At 40.0% G+C, this 17,989-nt stretch overlaps 1 protein-coding gene across 4 annotated transcripts in view; it reads left to right on the top strand.

Annotated features, from left to right (window-relative positions):
• rhobtb4 (Rho related BTB domain containing 4) overlaps positions 1-17,264 on the top strand; it is a 40,826-nt gene extending 23,562 nt beyond the window's left edge. For 3 of the 4 annotated variants that reach the window (XM_035658350.1, XM_035658348.1, XM_035658349.1), the window contains 8 exons: positions 3,352-3,537; positions 3,932-4,751; positions 4,947-5,166; positions 6,105-6,223; positions 10,734-10,884; positions 11,097-11,185; positions 11,407-11,512; positions 11,943-12,121. In XM_035658350.1, coding sequence (XP_035514243.1) covers positions 3,352-3,537; positions 3,932-4,751; positions 4,947-5,166; positions 6,105-6,223; positions 10,734-10,884; positions 11,097-11,185; positions 11,407-11,512; positions 11,943-12,121 — 1,870 coding nt within the window. Of the gene's footprint in view, positions 1-3,351; positions 3,538-3,931; positions 4,752-4,946; positions 5,167-6,104; positions 6,224-10,733; positions 10,885-11,096; positions 11,186-11,406; positions 11,513-11,942 lie in introns of all 4 variants that reach the window. The other variant, XM_035658347.1, reaches the window with a different exon arrangement.
• The last annotated feature ends 725 nt before the right edge of the window (positions 17,265-17,989 follow it).

Genomic DNA, 17,989 nt, shown 5'->3' with positions numbered 1-17,989 from the left:
AAAGCTGCTTTATTGGCATGAAATGCAAAAGTACTTATTGCCAAAGCAAAATCAACAAATACCAATTCAAATGACAGTGACCAAAGTCGACCATGTGACAGTAACACAAAAAAGCGACGATACATTTCATACATCATTAAATGAGTACTGCATATACTTTTTAATCCACATATTTATCTAAATACAATCATTTTGTGTTTAATTTTTTCTCTTTTGTGATATAATGCTGAGGCATCTGTCGCCACCCTCCAATTTTTAGGTCAAGAATGAACTGTAATTATATCTCTCTTTCTCTCCATCTGTCTTTGTTGCCATTTTACCTATTTTATTCATATCTTTCATTAATTTAATGTGTCTCTTATAGTCATAAGCTATAACCAGGTACTAAGACATCACACACATCCACAAACCCATGCATGTATACAACACACTATGCAATCTGTAAGTTATCTCAAGGGTGGGTAAACGCACTTTGTGTAATATGTCACCCTGTCACCTTTTTACAAATGTATCTGTGCGACAGACTGTGTTTTCTAGGATTTCTAGGTTGCATGTAGTTCAGTTTGTGGCCCAAACCTCCTCCCACTCTGTCAGTGTCTGTACATTTGCACAAAGATCTGCCTGTTTGTGTGTGTGTTTTGATATGTGTGTGACTGTCCACATGTCCTGTATGCTTTGTCAGCCTGCAGTCAGCTGATAAAGACACAGTGCCAGCTCAGCTGTTTTCTGCCTGCCTGCCTCCCTGGCGTCTGCAGCTCCAGGCATCAACCTCTCCTCCTATCCTCTACCTCGCTTCTCCTCACCTCTCCCCCATCTCCCTCATTACCCCGTTGCTCAACTCCCATCATTAGCCTCTTTTTGCCCTTGACTCCTTGCTGCTCCTTCACCCCCCCTTCCTCCACTCTGTAGCCTTTTGTTGATATCAAAACTCAAAACATCACATTGTCAGACAATACCCAGACTGTCACATGCTTTGTTAGGAGAGGAAAATTCTGGTTGGGAATACAATCCCAGTGTGAAAATAGGCTAAGCCAAACTTAACCTGAGCCAACCTCAACTTAATTTTTTTCAGTCAGCAGAAATTTATTAAAAAATAAACAAAGCAATGTCATATTGCACTGAGCAGTTTTAGTGGCACGTTATTGACTTTTATAATACTGTTGTGACAGACTTAATAGCTGATGAGGGGTGTCATGCTGGGCTGTGTGATTGCAGAGTGCCTGCATGAGATGCATTAATTTCTTTATTGCAAGAGGAAATCTGATTATTTAGCACATCTCTGCTGTGTTTGTTCATGTTTGAGAGCCTGTGTGTATATGTGTGTCTCTTCTTACATAATCTAGCAACTGATGACCTTTGTAGTTTAGATCCACCACATACACACATACACGTACGTGCACACACGAAATAACCAGTCACTGGTTGAGCTATTTATTACATTAGTGCTGCTGGAAAATTATTTTATTATTTTTATTTAGGTTGTCTACATGACTTCTCATTTTGTATAACTTCTCTTTTGCGCTAGTGTCCCATTGTAAATAAGAACAACAGCGTATACATAAATACAGTATGTAGGTCATCTAGGTTCACCGGCAGGTTGAACTTGGAAATAGCTCTCCAGTGCAATGTAGCAGTCCTTATGGATTGTCCTGGTTCTAATTTTTAATGTTCACCATCACTCTCAGACTTTTAAACTGTCGCAGGTGCCCTCTAGGGATTATATTTCCTTGGCTCTGTTGGCAGCCTTTGTAAAGCTTTCTCCTCTCTCTACAATGTACAGTATTATGCTAACATAATGGTATACTGGGCCAAACTATGGCAGTACGCCCTAGGTTGTAAAATGTTTTCCTTTAACCGTTAAAGGCACCAGAGTAAAGGCACATACACATAACATGACCTCAAACAGACTAAGCCATGGTAATGATCCTTTGACAAAGTGGTGATGGGAATTCCTGTGTGTGTGTGTGTGTGTGTGTGAGAGAGAGCTGTGATGTAATGCTTTGGTAGTGTATATTATGTCCTTGACAGTAGGAGCTTTTCAGATATTACATTAGTGAAAGTAAAGATGGACTATGGAACGTGTGACTACACTGCAAAAAATGTCCTTTGTAGAAAGTAATTTGATTTAGTGCTGTGTGCCTTAAGTAATTCAACTTGTCTCAGGTGTATGTTTTTAATAGAAATTAAGTATTTTTAAAAAAAACTATTCAAGGGTTATTCTTTCAAAACGTGGAATTCTCTTTTCGTAGACCTGTTGTAGGTTTTTCTTTTTATTTGCACGAAGTAAAGTCAGACTCTAAGGTTAAATACTAGATAAAACAAGTAGACAAGACAGATTTTTTTTTACAGTGCAGCGTTTGTCTGCTCAGTAAATAGGCCATGTTCGCTGTGGCACAGGTATTCTACCCTAGGGAAATAAGAGAAGTGTTCAAGTGGTGTGTAATGTTGTTCACAAGTTCAGGATGTGGTTTAGCACCTCGGATCTTCTGGTGAATTCTATATGCCTGAGAAATGTCAAAAACAGGAATATATATATTTCATTATCTGCATGTCATCAATGATGGTTAATGTAGCACAAAAGTTACATAAGTGATACTAGTGAAGTAAGAGCCCTGTGTTGTTGTGTTGTTTTAAGAAGTAGATCATTTACCGTAGGAATTAGATTCTTGCACTGTCAGCGTTGTTCTGATACTAAATGATCCGTCTCACTGATACAGAGCTCGATTTAACATTACCTAGAAACAGACACACATGAACAAACATGCCAGAGAAATGTCAGCACCAGAGAACAGCTTTAAGTGCTACTGTCTGCTTGCTCAAACACATCGGTTGAGGAAATGAATTTGTATGTGTGTGTATCCTGATCTATTCTTAGCCTTCTCTTTGTGGTCCATGCAGCCTTGGAGGGCTTAGGGAGATTTACGTAATAGAGAGAGAGAGAGAGATGGGCCACGCAGATCACCAGCCCAGAGGCCCAGACTCATATTCATAGACACACACACATACTCAGATAAACACACTCACACACGTCTTGTGACCCTAGCTTTCTCGATGGCTCTACCATGTTCCCACAATGCCTTGCAGCTCTTGAACAAGCTTCTTCCATGCACATATCACACATGTTTTAACATAAACTGACAAGATGTTCAGTGACTCAGTGCTGACCTCTTTTTTCTATCTCTCTTTTCTGTCCCCTTCACTCCATCCAAGGCCACGTGTCTTCTCTTTGCTGACATCTCTTGCACATGACACAGCAAATCAACTCGTCATTTTTTTCTATCTCATCTCTAATCTCTGCTATGTTGTAAGTACATGAAATAAAGACATTTTCCCTCCCTCCTTTCCCTGTAGATCGGATGTGGTGGTGCTTTGCTTCTCTCTGGCTAATCCCAATTCCCTGCGCCACGTACGCACCATGTGGTTCCCGGAGATCAAGCACTTTTGTCCCCGGACACCCATCATTCTGGTTGGCTGCCAGCTGGATCTGCGCTATGCCGACCTGGATGCAGTTAACCGTGCACGACGACCCCTAGCCAAGTGAGACGCCTTCTTCATCGGACATTAACCAACAAATTCAAATAGAACATGCACTACAATGGCTTTCAGTGAGGTTACAAGTGGGGCTGCTGCATTTAATCAATTCATCAGTAATGTAATGTTAACTGAATCACTGTAAATAACACATTGACAATTGCCTGACCTATCATTGGTTTATGTTGTGAAGAAAACTTGTAGTGTGTAGAGTGATTTTTTGGCTGCTATACATTCATTAACTGTAATCTCAGTTGTCCCATCATATAAATAAAGTATAGGTAAATGCTGTTGATGAAATGAACACTGAGATGAAGACTTGCGTAAATTTAAAGTAATGTTGAGATTCCTAACTTCCTACTTCCTTTTTACTATATCATCATCTCTTCCTGTCCCACAGACCCATCAAACCTACCGACATACTTCCCCCAGAGAGAGGCCACGAGGTGGCAAAGGAACTCGGGATTCCCTACTTTGAGACCAGCATTGTTGCCCAGTTCGGAGTCAAAGATGTTTTTGACAATGCCATTCGGGCCGCCCTCATCTCCCGTCGCCACCTGCAGTTCTGGAAGTCCCACCTGAAAAAGGTCCAGAGGCCCCTTCTCCAGGCGCCCTTCCTGCCTCCTCGCCCACCTCGTCCCATAGTGGGCATCCCAGACCCCCCTCCCACAGACGGCGAGGGCCCCGATTCCCTTTTCTGCCAGCCACTGTGTGCAGATGTTCTTTTCCTTCTGCAGGGTGGTGCCACTCGCGTCTTTGCACACAAAGTCTATCTGGCTACTTCCTGCTCCAAGTTCTATGACCTCTTCACCCTTGATCTTGGTGGATCATGTATAGGGCCATGGGGGGAGGGACAGGAGAGCAAGGAGAACTTGGAGGGTGGGGAGGAAGATGAGCAGAGTAGAAGAGGAGCCAAGGAGCAAGCTGGGCGCACTAAGAGCCTGGACATTGATAAAGACGGGGCTGATGGAGGAGTGCGGGGCCTGAATCGACCGCAGCTGCTCCAGCAGGGCTCTTTGAGGACTTCCCAGAGTGATAACGCACTCCCTTCTCGTGCCCTGTACTCCTTGGGTGCGCTAGGGACTGGTCGAGCACTTTCCGGATGGGGTAGAGGTTTCCTGAGTGTGTGTCTGGAGCATGTTTATGATCCCATGACTGGACGACCACGACTCATGACTGTTGTAGCCATGGATGCGCTTATACAGGAAGAACCATTCAAGGTGATGGAAGCAACAAGATCGTTAAAAGATATATTCATACTTTACAGGGGAAAATAAAATAATTCTGTTGATGTGAATATTGGAAATGCTCTGCATCATTACTTCAGGATACAATCTTAATGTCATCAAGAGTGTTTTGGAGCTTTCATAGTTCCAAAGCTGTTTATTTGACCTCACGATTTGCTCTGGTTTCAGGCAGTGCTTCAGTACCTGTACACAGGCAGTCTGGACGAGGGCCGAGGGGATCTTATGCAGGTGGCTACCATCGCAGAACTACTTGAGGTGTTTGACCTGCGGATGATGGTGGCCAATGTTCTCAACAGAGAGAGCTTCATGAACCAGGAGATCACCAAGGCCTTCCATGTCCGCAGAGCCAATCGCATCAAGGAGAGTCTAAATAAAGGGACCTTTGCTGGTAAACCACTGTGCCAACCATTCAGCGCCATTCAATACTTTCAGTAGCACTGGTGTCATTGTAAATGTTTTCCATGTATGCATCAGTAGGTGTGGTGTCCTTAAATGTGTGCATGTGTGTGTGTGGGTGTATATGTGTGTATGTGAGAATGGTAGGTGTGAGTAGAGGATTATGAAATGTAAATATAAAATATGCATTTTGTATGTTTTCTGTTTTATGTGTTCTTAAGTACTTTTAAAATCATCAAGTGATTTGATGACTGCCGTTGGAGCCTGCTTGGTTGTCTTGTGTTCGCTCTTGTGTGCTTCCTGTGTCTTATGTTTGTGATGTTTGATCCCTAAGCTGTTATGTATGCATGTTGTCACAGCATTTGCAGCCAGTGCCAGACATCTGCTGTCTCTGAACAAAGCCTGTCTTACATTCACTTCTTTCTATACTTTCTCTATTGTCTTCATGATTATAACAATGGGAATCTTTCTTTAAAATGCTTATAACAGATTATATGATAAATGAAGCTGTTGGCTCAAATGTATAAAGAGATTTGCCTTGTTATTCAAGGATATAATTAATGGTAGATTAAATTATTTTGCTTATAGATGTAGCCGTAATAACATTATTACACTAACATAGTTGCTGTGTTCTTATTCAACACTTTCTCTACCAAAACTCTAGTCCAGACTCCACACAAGATTTGCTCCATGATCTACTACCCTGCGTCTGCTCTCCTTCCCTTACTCTGTGTCAAAAGCTTTTCTGTCCTTCTGTCAATTTATCTCTCTGTCTGTCTACCTGTGTCTATGTCTCTGTGTGTGTCTGTCTGGCCCTCTGTCTGCCTGTGTGTATGTCTGGATGTCTGCCTTGTCTGTCTTTCCCCCTCTGTAGCTTGGGCTTCTGTGGCACTCCACGAGATGAATGCTCTTTTCCCACCCCGGTTTTAGATGTGGTGTTCCGCCTGGATGATGGCTGCCTCCCGGCTCACAAACCCTTGCTCATCTCCAGCTGCAACTGGATGGCTGCCATGTTCCGTGGCTCGTTCATGGAAAGCTACATTGAGGAGGTGAGTTCAGACATACCTGGAAAGAGCCTTGAGGATGGCGTTACCTTTAAGTTTTGAGGAGAGATTTTGTTTCTGTGTCCTGAATCCTTGGAAATTTACAACAGTTAACTTTAGGGGCAACCAATCACACGCCTGTACTCGACACTAGTACCAGCAACAGTAGAAACCTTTTTTATTCTTTCATCAGATGCATCTGATAAAAGAATCAGTAGAGGAGGTAAAGGTAAATGGGTCACTTAGATAAGGTTTATTATTTTGGAGGTGTGTTACTTTGTGACATTGTACAACCTGTGTGTCTGCATGCTTCTGGTATGTGAAATGTTACAGCAAAGGATACTTGGCCGTTGTTATCAAAATGATCTACAAACATGGTTTGCCAACCACATGCAAATGTGGTTGAAGTTCTGCTATAAAAAATCATGTGATAGTAGACTGAGGATGTTTCACTAACCTGTCACAGGACTTAATGGGAAAGTGAACCCATTTTCAACCAGTGAACAATGTTTACATGGCTCAAGGGCTGCTGTTTAAACTACAGATTGTACTTTTTCTGTATACCCACCTCCACAGACAGTCGGATTGAGGGGAATCAAAAGTCTGCCACTGTCATCTGGTGGGATTTGTTCCGTCTGCAAATGAGCAGAGAGCACTGTTTACAGGCAACATGGAGGGAACTTGTTCATTGTTCATTCAACATTGTTCATTTGCATATACTACCCACATTGTTGTGATACAAAGCTGGTTGAAAAGTTTCCCTTTAAAGTAAGCCCAGAAGGGTCCCTATTTCAAGGTCAGCAATCCCCAAGTAGTGGGTCTGGTTACTTTAGGTGTGCTCTCACCTGAAATTCAGCTTCTGGTTGCTTGATGCTCCTCCGGGGGCAGGGCCTGTGCACCGGACCTGACCTAACCAGAGAGGAAGTTCATGTCACTGGCTGTCTTTAAGTCGACGCTCCCCGGACTGTGTTGCAGAACCAGATCCCCTGGGGTATGGTTACTTTCAATGTCAGCAGGGTTTGGTTACATGGATTCAGGGCCCTCAGAAGGATTGGAAGTAATCCTTAGACATGAACAGAGAGAGAGAGAGAGAGAGAGACAAGGAATAAAAACGTGTAAATAAATAAATAAATAAATAAATAAATGTATTTTCGGTTTAGCTGTACAGCTCAAAGTTATAGAAGACATTAGAAAACTAATGTTGACGTGGAAAAGAAAAACATTTTGTTTTTGGTATCCACATGAATAGCCTGGATTTTATTCTAGAACACACCATGTGAGTCTGTGTGAAAGAAGCCACTGCAGCTATTGTGGATGGTGGTGAAAGCAGGACATCAGCATCACTGAAGGGGCACAGTGTTTGCTGCTGGTGGGCTGCCGGTGTCTATGGTTACTCTAAACGGCTCATGTTAGTGACTGTTGTGGCATTGTTTATGGCATGAAGCTGGCACAGCATAGAAGGCAGGTGCCCTGGTGACAAAGATTTAATGTCTGACTACACAATAAAGCTGTCAGCATTTATGTTTATGAGTCTTGTTTGCATATGAATGTATCTGCATTTTTTTGCTGATAAGCTTTGCTTTAGTGAAATTGATTTTATGTGTTAACGGTAAGCAGCAGTTACAAAATTGTCTGCCGGCGTTAAATGGTTCTTATTTCCTCCTCAGACAGGCAAACATATAGCCCATAAAGTGTTGCTAATGTACAGATTGCATTGTCACACTTGTTATGCCAAGACTGTTTTATTCACTTTGAGGCACACATCTTCATGGATAAATGCTAGTTTGAGAAGCCGTGTCAGTAGAAGTAAGCATAAATGCTTGCAAAAACACTTAACACTGGTCTTTTAATAGAAGCAGAGCTTTTAGAGGAAGACACAATAACAGAATTACACAATCTTGACACAGCAGATGGTCTGGTGGAGAAAGTATTAAGAGATGTAAATTATGGTAATAATTAAATATTATTGTTAATCAACTTACAGTGTAATCATATCTAGATGATATATTGGTTATACACTTATTTGATGTTTTAATGTTTAAGCCACCTGACTGAGTGAACAAGTTGAAGATGGGTGATCTATTTCCACAAAACTGATAAAATTAAACTGAATGGATTGTGGTAATTTCAGGATACAACAACATGAACAATGGGGAAAATCATTCACTTAAACCTGCCACCATAAGTAAATAACATGGAACACAGACATTGCATATACTCTACATACTTTCTGGGTATATATGCTTTTTTTTCTTTTCTTTTATTCTATTCTAATTTCAATATTTGTACGCATGAAGAGGCTTCATTGTGCAACCCTGTGTTGTAAAATGACAAATTAATGAACCCTGACCTTGTACAGACTATATTATCATATTATCATTGTTACAACTCTTCTCTAAAGTTTTCGAAAAGCATTATATAAATCCATTATATGGAAATTCATGGCCGAACCTGTAACTATAACTGTGAGATTAGCATGTGATCAGCCAATGCTTTTCTATCTCCATACTCATTTCACACTTACCAGTATTTTTAGGCTCATACATTTTACTGTTCATGCTATTGTGTAATGACTCGTCTAGTTTTATATTGGGGATATGTGTTTCAAACTGATTTATTATCATTATTATTTATAGTATTGTTGGTTTTAGCAACATTATAGACATTTCATACAAGAAGCATATTTGTGAAAAATGCTTTACTTATGGTGTAGTATTCAAAAACCATAAGTCAAAAGACATGTCTGGAGGTTTGCTGTCTGTTCAGGCAGTTATTCAAAATTACCGCTGAATGTGTCATGGCACACCACTGGATTGTGTTTTAGGTGTGTGTCTGTGGTTTTGTGTTCACCATGTGATTGTGCATCCCAGTGGAGTATTACATGCCGAGAAGCCTAGCTTGTCAAATGTGAGAGCCTGTTAATGTCCTGGAGGCTACAGGCTAACTTTTTTTTACAGTACAGGAGGAATTACCTCAATTTTCTAACTCTTTCTCTTAAACTTTGTATCTTATCTGTGGTGGTGGTAGCTATGTGACTCACTTCTTTTTCATCACCCACACATTGTTTGGAGTTTTGACTATTTACACTCATTATGTCTTTACATTATTCTTATTTACACCCTTCAGTCATTCCAGCTATTTTTTCTTTTTCTTTTTACCAATAGATTTGATTATTGTTCTATTGTCTGAGCCTAAGCTTTATGGGTTTGCAAATAAGATAAACTTGCACTAAACTTTTATTTAACCTCTAAGATGGCAGATTGAGTACAGTACAGCTGGTCTTCTCCATAAATGTCCTGTCACTGTGAATGTGTCCACTCATTAATGCTTCCTGGCCCCAGCTGGGGCTTTAAGCTCTAGAGTCTTGGTGTTGTGACATTTTAGTCATAACGAGAGGTCGCGCCAAGCTGACATTCTCCTAATTGGTTATGGGAGTGGAGGTTGAAGAGCGCCTCAGTGGGTACGCTCATAGAGCTCCTGAAGGGGTCAGGTCATCACTTTCATCAACATCTACATTCCTTCCGTCCTTCCTGGGCTTAGACTTCATTACCTGCCACTGAATTGCTGTTGGTCTGACTGAGAGTAATTAGGCTAATAAAAAGGTCTTGCTCACTTGTATGCATTTATTTATTTAACTACCCAAAGTAGAATGCTGGGTTGAACTGAAAATGAGCATGACCAGTGCCTTTGGTGTAGCTAAGGTCTAGTTGATGGTATTGCGACATCTAGAGGTCATTGTTTTTTAGAGTGGATTTTTTGGTTTGGCAATAAAGTTTCACTTTTGCCCCACTGCCCTAATGGTTCATATGTTGTTTTCTCCGAATGTTAAACATGTTTAACTGTGTATGTTGGGAGTGGTCCAGTGATCTGTAATGATCACCTAAACTTGCTGGTATGTCCTATGTTCATAAATTATTTTGTTTTATTACAGGAGCCGAAATATCCATAATCGAATGTACTGTCTGTTCCTTTTGAGAACACTGATACTTCTACTAAAAAAGGTCTGAATCTGATTGTGGCTTTGACGCACATTAGGGCTGGATCTTGCATCTCCCTGTGCCCAGCATAGCAGGGTTGCCTGTGTGTGCTTTGGATTCTTTAGCGTTAGCCATATTGCTCACATCACTAGACCCCAGACAGCGCTTTCATCTGAGCCTAGATCAAAGAGAATGTGACCAGAGCAGCATGTCCTCTGCCCTTTACCTCCAAATACCCACTGCACTGCTTTCATTGATATTACTGTCTTTTTTGGACCCCACCCATTTGTAGCGATTACACTTCATATAGCATATATGAATTTGCCAACATATTATTTTTGAAAGTGTGCAAGTGCAGGAGAAGATACACATAGCCTACGTATTTGCTTTCATATGATACTTCCATGAACTTTTTCTAAACATTAAACATTTTTCATGAAATTGAATGCCTTTATTTAAGTCCATCAATTTTCTTCTTTTGACTTTCAGGCCTTTCTCATATGTTTTTCTTTTTTCTTCTTGATCTGGTCATTTTCCAGGTACCCATTCCTAACACCAGTGCAGCCTGTATGCGTGGGGTGTTGGAGTTCCTGTACTGCGGTCTGCTGACACCCTGTCCTGGTCTGGAGCCCATGGAACTAATTGTTCTGGCCAATCGTCTCTGTTTGCCACGCCTCGTTGCCCTCACAGGTAAAGACTTTCTCTGAAGTATTAGAAATGTTGTAAAGAGAACTACTGATTTACTTGAATGCCTTGTACAGACTATATTTGGCAGAATATGGTTTGGAGTTTTATCTGTAGACAAACTGCCTTTTATCAATGACTCAGATTGTAGAACTCCCATATTACTGCATGTAAACAGTGAATATTGACATGATTATGTACATTTTGTGCGTCTTCAGAACAGCATGCTGTGGATGAGCTTCTCCAGCTGGCAGTGAAAGGGGGTGACATTGATGGACAGGTGTTGGCTTACCTCGAGCTTGCACAGGTCTGTCTTTACAAAATTACCTATGTTTTTATAATAATGAATTTATAATTGATCATGACTTATTCTAAACTGTATTTTTAAAATGATAAATAGTAATTAACCATTAATTCATCTGATAACATTTGATTTTAATCTTTTAATTGTCTTTTACTTCAACTTTTAACTTGTATCCAGTCTGTTCTGTCACAGCTGTATAACTTTCTCCTGTTTTTCTTTTGCAGTTCCACAATGCCAAGCAACTGTCAGTTTGGTGTCTTCATCACATCTGCACTAATTATAATAGCATCTGCCGCAAGTTTCCCAAAGACATGAAGGCCATGTCTCCAGGTACAGGCACTTTGCCGCTCTTGGCCTAGATAATCTGCCTCTCCCAAACCTCTTTCCCCAGAGTAAAACTGCTACTTTCCATTACCAGTTTGAACAAAAATGTCTGAGTTAAGCACACTACTAAGGAACTGTAACATGCTGTGACTTGCTCATAGCCAGCATTTGGTTGGAGTGGGAAGGCTGAATTTTCTTTTCTGGTGCAAGGTAGCTAAATAATTGTAGCCCTTTATGGGCTGTTTTGTAAAAAATAAGCAAATAAAAAGTCTTGCATCAGGTACATTAAAGACAACATCCATCCTCACCTTTAATGAATGTGTCAATACATTTTACACACATTTTCTTAATAGTAGGTTGTTGTTGTTTTTTGACATTTTAAATGTTTCCTCTTTTTTATTCAGTTTCCTCTTTATCTTTGTCTCCCTCTTTGTAGAAAACCAGAGGCACTTTGAGAAGCAGCGTTGGCCTCCTGTGTGGTTCCTGAAGGAGGAGGACCGCTATCTGCGCTCTCAGAAGGAACGCGAGCGTGAGGAGGAGATCTTGCGCAAGCAACACACCAAACGAGGCTGGTGTTTCTGGAGACACCCGTCCTCTTCTCCACACGTCTCCTAAAGGGTTTCCTCCACTGACGTCTTCATCCTGACTTGGGTCATCCCCCATAGGATAACTAACCCCCATGTAACGCATATAGAGGAGGTCGGCTTTGAATCCTCTATCAGTGGAGAAATGACTTTCAGTGCTACTTTGCCTGAATGTCAGCATGTTTGGGGGAATGTATGTGCCTCTTTATAATTGTGGGTGACTTCATGAGTGCATTTTGGAATGCTTGTTTGACAAGTGTAGACTTAACTGAAGGGTATGTGTGAGTGTATGTTTGCAGTTATTCTGACTGAGTGATGCTTCCGAGTTGAGTGCTTCCCAGACGCCCTGATCTATAGGGGCCTGCGGCGTTGCAGTGCAGCCCCATGTCCCCTCCACAAGAGCTCTGTCCCTCCACCAGCACTCACAGTGTCCCAGCCTTTGAGTGATTGGACTGGGAGCAAGGGCTCTCTATCTCTCTCAGTCTCCATCCTTCACATTGACCTTAATGACTATTATACATTGACCACTTCAGCTCCTCTTGTGGAGCTTACCTCTGCCTTCACTTCTACGCAGACTGTTAGCTTGCACACACAGACCCGTGCAAAAGATCCACCCCTCTAAAACCAGCACTGGATTCCCAGGAACTGACACACAAAATGTAATCATTATTATTTTGATATTATTGGACCTTTTTTATATATATTTTTTGCGCCTTCTAGGATGCTCTTTTCAGGGTTAATGGCGCAGACTACTCCCAGGAAGTGTTGAGGACCTTGATTTCCATTTCACCCGCAAAGATGGGATTGTTATTCCTAGGTTTGAGTGTAAGGGCAACCTTAAACCCGTCAGCATGTTAGGATGCTCCCATCTGAAGACTTGATCATAGCTATTAGCCTCCAGTCTAGTACTGATGTTGTCCATCATCCATTCCTGCACCTCCCACCCCCTCCTCCTGCACACCACACGTGCAAAGCAAAATGAGTGGGATTCACCGAACTGCACTTCTGAGACATTCAAAGTGACCACTCTATAGCAATGATGGGGGTAAAGAGGGCTAGCCTTACTTGATACCTCTGCCACGGAGGAATGATGGCTACAGTATTAAACAAATTTGCTTGTTACGTCCATGACCACTAGGTTGCGTTGAAGCGCCTCAGCCAGCCTGCCTTTAAACCCCTACACCAATAGGGGCAGCACTGCTCAGGGCCCCAGCACTAACCTTCACACATACTAACAGGAGTTTTTATGCCTGTGATTGCTTCACTCTAGTTTCAATTATTAAGCGCATCAGTATAACTTAAATCCTTGCAAAGTGTTAGAAGAAAGCTACAGCACATACACAGTGTTATTAGTGCATTTAAAACCTGACTATTGATTTTTACCTAATTTTGAATACCAAAGCTGTGATTTAACAAAAAAAAATCTCTTTCTTCCTCACTTTCTTCATTCCTGGTTACCTGCTTCCGTTAGCAGCAAGAGGGGATGGAGGAGAAAAGAGAAAGTGGCTTTTAGGAGAAGGAGGCAGCATAATATAATAATTGAGTCTCTCCTTGTGGTGTTTTCAGTCTGTGGTGTCAGGAGAAAAGTGTCACTGCTGGACACTGCCTTCCATTCCTCTTGCTGGAATTGAAAATGGTGCTTAAGACACAATAAGACAGTGTCCACATGAACACACAGACACACATTTTTACGTTCACAGTTTGAGCGTTTAGTTGTCTAGTTGTTTAGTGTTTACTTGTTATGAACGTGCAGAAATGTAGTGATGGTATTCAAATTTGACACATGAGCATTTTTCAAAACTTAGTTTTTTTCTCCATAATATGCTAACAGTCTGTAAGAGGTCATAATAGGTCACTGCTTTTAGAATGTATAGATTTCTGATTTTACATACACTGGTTACAACCTTGTATTGTCTTTTGCTGCTCTTTTATTCAGAAACAGTTGGATATGTTTTGCTTCCTTGTTAACCTGGAAAATGATATTACATTAAATTGAATTTGCAGTCAAAGTGTTGTCTCAAACAGCAAATGGCTTGATATATGACTGCATATACGAGCAAATCTGATTTACTTGTTAAGGGTGCTAATTTCTTTGGGCTTTAGGACTGAATGTGAAAACGAGACTTTGTGGTGATGAGTTTCTATTAGCACATTGTTCTATTTGTGGGTTTGCACCGCTCAGCTTTGCCCAGACAACTGTAGGAGAGATAGATTGTGTGAAGCATGTGGTGCGTTCTGCCGTTGTCCATGGGAGGCTTGTTAAAGTCATTGTCAGCCACCAAAATAGAAGTCAGATAGGATCTCACGAGACCCAAGTGAGAATTGAGCTGATTCCTCTCTGAAAAAGAGTGAAAGTTAGAAAAGTGAACAAGTCTCAGTCAGCATTACATGCAACCTACATATTTTGGATTTTCTCCACGGATATTCAAACTCATCCCAGTGCGGGGCTTTGGGAATTTAGAAATGAGTTGGGGGACAGTTTTTGATCGACTTCCATGACCTCTTTTTAGTTCCCCATAGAAGGGATGGCTATTAGATTTGTCTTATTAATGGTTGGTATGACCCACTAAGCCTCTTCTCTTGGTCTGTGTGCCTTATAGTTGGACAAAACTAAAACCTATTTGGGGATTTTTGCAAGATCTTAGTTCAGACCTGCAGACAGGTTCTGCAGTGGTTGACATGATGAATACAATAGACAATGGCCATGATAATGCTATAGCTGTAAAATGGATTATGGTGTTGCTTTATGCACTCACATTATCCTTTTATGAAGGCGATTTTTGAGCCAACTTGAGCCATACCAGTGGAGAATCTTTAGGCTTACTGCTTGTTTTTATGCAGACTAATGGCCTTGAAATTTAACTCTTCATAGAGTGTAGTACAGTAGGTTGGTCTAATCATATGGCCTTGGATTTTTTTCTGGATCGGTAATTATTTGGTTATAGAAGACTCACATCGTGGTTAGAGATAAAAATGACTAACAGGTTGATTCCTGTAGTGTAACTTCATAGAGAAAGTAAAGTTTTTTAATGAGCACTGGCGGGCCTGTGTGCTGGGAGGGTGCAAACACTTTTGGAATGTTGTTAATTTGCATGGTGGCCTAACTTTGTCATTATAATGACACTTGGTGTTGTAATGCACTTTTTTCGTCTATGACTATACCTTTCTGTGCTTAGCATGAATTGTTCCTTATGTAAGATTGTTTCTGAACATAATGATTGTAGCACGATATTTCCACTTAAATTTTCCCACAACCTGCGTAGTGAGGAGCCCAATAATATGACCACTCCAGCTTATTGTTTAAGGTTTAGTTGGCACTGAACCCCACAGTAGCTCTGTTCTTGCTGTGGCTTAATCATTTTAAATTAGCTTAGCACAGCTTAAGGTAGCATCACTAAATATACTTATAATAATATGCTGGGACATTCTAAAGACATTTGCTTGGAAAACTAATGCAGAGGATCTGTTGATGCTGTGCAGTGTTACAGCTTTCCCTTTTATGCTGTTACTGTAGTAAATACAATCAATTAAGCGATTTTTGTTTGAGGGCATTCAAATGAAAGGCATATAAAACAAAATTTTAACTGAAATCAAATACTGTAATGCACATATTTTAAGAATGTCCTGAATTGCTGAAAGCCAAGTGCAAAATTGCGGTTTAGCCTGCATGTAATGACAGAGGAATTGGGTAAAGCATGATGCATGTTTCTGGGTTCTGGGGTGACTTCTGTATATATAGCAGAATTTCTTAACCCTGGGGCCCTATCTGGGATCACTTGGTATACATATGGGATTGTGGGAAACTTCTAAAACTACGATAATAATATAAAATAAATACTGTAGGTTTTAAATATATGCCATAATCTCTAGTACACAACAACTTGAGTATTCTCTAGTAATAATAATAATAATATTGGGGAGATAGAGATGGAGTCACAGGCCAGAAATGGTTGAGAAACCCCTATATACAAAGAGTGAGAGATGGAGATCCAGGCCTCAATATTTGCTCCATGCTGACCCTTACAGGCCAAAGTTACATTGATTTGGATTGTCTTGCTGTATCTTATCACATCCTTTTTACTGTCACATTTATTTTAGGTGGAGCGTTTCTTCCTGAGGCCTGACCCTCCTTTTTAAATGTAAGGCCTAGTGACTGAGAGAACACCTTGTTTTTAGTCTTTGGTGTCTCGTCTCCTGTGCCTTCAGTGAAATCTCACTCTCTTGGTTCAGTACAGGCTGAAGGCCCCGCACCTGCAGCTTTTGGGCTCAAAATAAAGTTGATTAAGCCAAGAATTAAACACGTGAGCACAGAAAGAAAAGTAGGCAGCTTTCTTTAATGTACAGTATCTTAGCATAGTCACTGGCTATTGGGATCGGAGTAATAACTTCCAATGATAACACAGATAAGGAGCTTTATAAGTTTAGTATATAATATCATCTATGCTAAAGCTACGCAGCAGATAATTATAAAATGACCAAGAAACCCAGCAAACCAGCAGTTTTAAAATGTTTTCGCACTCTTTTAGGTGCCTGCACTTTCTATTATGTAGCTTAAGACAACTTTTTTGATAAGTATCCTTTATATATAGCAGTTTTCTTGATTAAAATTAAAATATCTTATTACTTTTTCATTTTCACATGATCTCTTTCTCTTAAATTCAATAGTATGCGCTATTGCTTCTACTATTTAGCTGCAATTTACTATGTTGCAATCATGCATACAGTCAACATATTCTAAATTGGGGAACATAATCTGTGAACTACTGTTTGGATTAAAGGCAGATATTAGCTGTGACAACTATATATACAGTATATTATGCTTTAATGAAGATAGTTGTTATCCAAAGTACATTACAGTGTTGTGCATTTGATATAAGTCCCAGCTGGAATTAGCGTATCACTTTATAACTGCTCACCACACTGTATCTATGAACTAAGCTGGTGTATACATAGGATTGTGTGCACAGAGAGGCCCAGGACAGGAAGAGTGTTTATATAGACAGACATGGTGTAATTAACCCCTCATCTATACTGTAATTTTTCAGTGGATTGTATATGATGTATAGTATTGTTATGCACTTTTGTTTCCATCAACTCGTATGAGTTTTATTAACATTTACTGCTCATGTTATTGTGTGTGTTACAATAATAGGCAGAAGAAAGAGCACACCACACTCACTAAACTATTAAGGGCTTTCAAGAAAATATACTACAATCAGAATGTTTTGCTGCTGTTGCAAAAATGTTTTGAAAGGAAAAAATTTGTAATATTTTTGAACCACTGTGATTTGTACAAAATTTAAAAAAAACAAAATAATTTTTTTCTTTTTTTTTTGCCATTTCAGTATTTTGATGTTTGACATGGATTTTATTAAAACTGTTAATCTTTTGAACTTGTTTCTCATGTTTGTTATTGTGTGTTTTTCTGTGTAATTCATAGACTTTTCTGATATCTGAGTGTCCACTTAATGTTACTCAATTTCAAGATACAACACTAGATAACATGAAATTCTGAAGTAGGAAGAAGGATGCAGCTATCTTGTATTTAGAGTTTGTAAAAACAATAGCCATAGTTTCAGAAAATGTGAGAACATATTTTAACACATGATGACCAAAAGACAGAAGTCGCATAAGAAAATCCTGTAGCACAATAACTGAAGACAATAGGAAGTGGTTAATGGTAAAAATGCTAAATATGACAATAGGCAATAAAAAAAAAGTTAAAATGATGATGATTTTAGCTGCCTAGCGAAACTGTCTTATTAGAATCACCGGTTTATATAATCTGGTTGTGTTATTACAATATGTACGGTCACTACACTCATTTTACTGCTTTTGAAATATATATATATATATATATATATATATATTTATAAATATAAATATATATATATATATA

The sequence above is a fragment of the Morone saxatilis genome, unplaced genomic scaffold (assembly GCF_004916995.1).
Source record: "Morone saxatilis isolate NCDOM2014 unplaced genomic scaffold, NCSU_SB_2.0 Contig16, whole genome shotgun sequence".
NCBI classification, from domain to species: domain Eukaryota; kingdom Metazoa; phylum Chordata; class Actinopteri; family Moronidae; genus Morone; species Morone saxatilis.
This window is presented reverse-complemented; position numbering and strand designations above follow the sequence as displayed.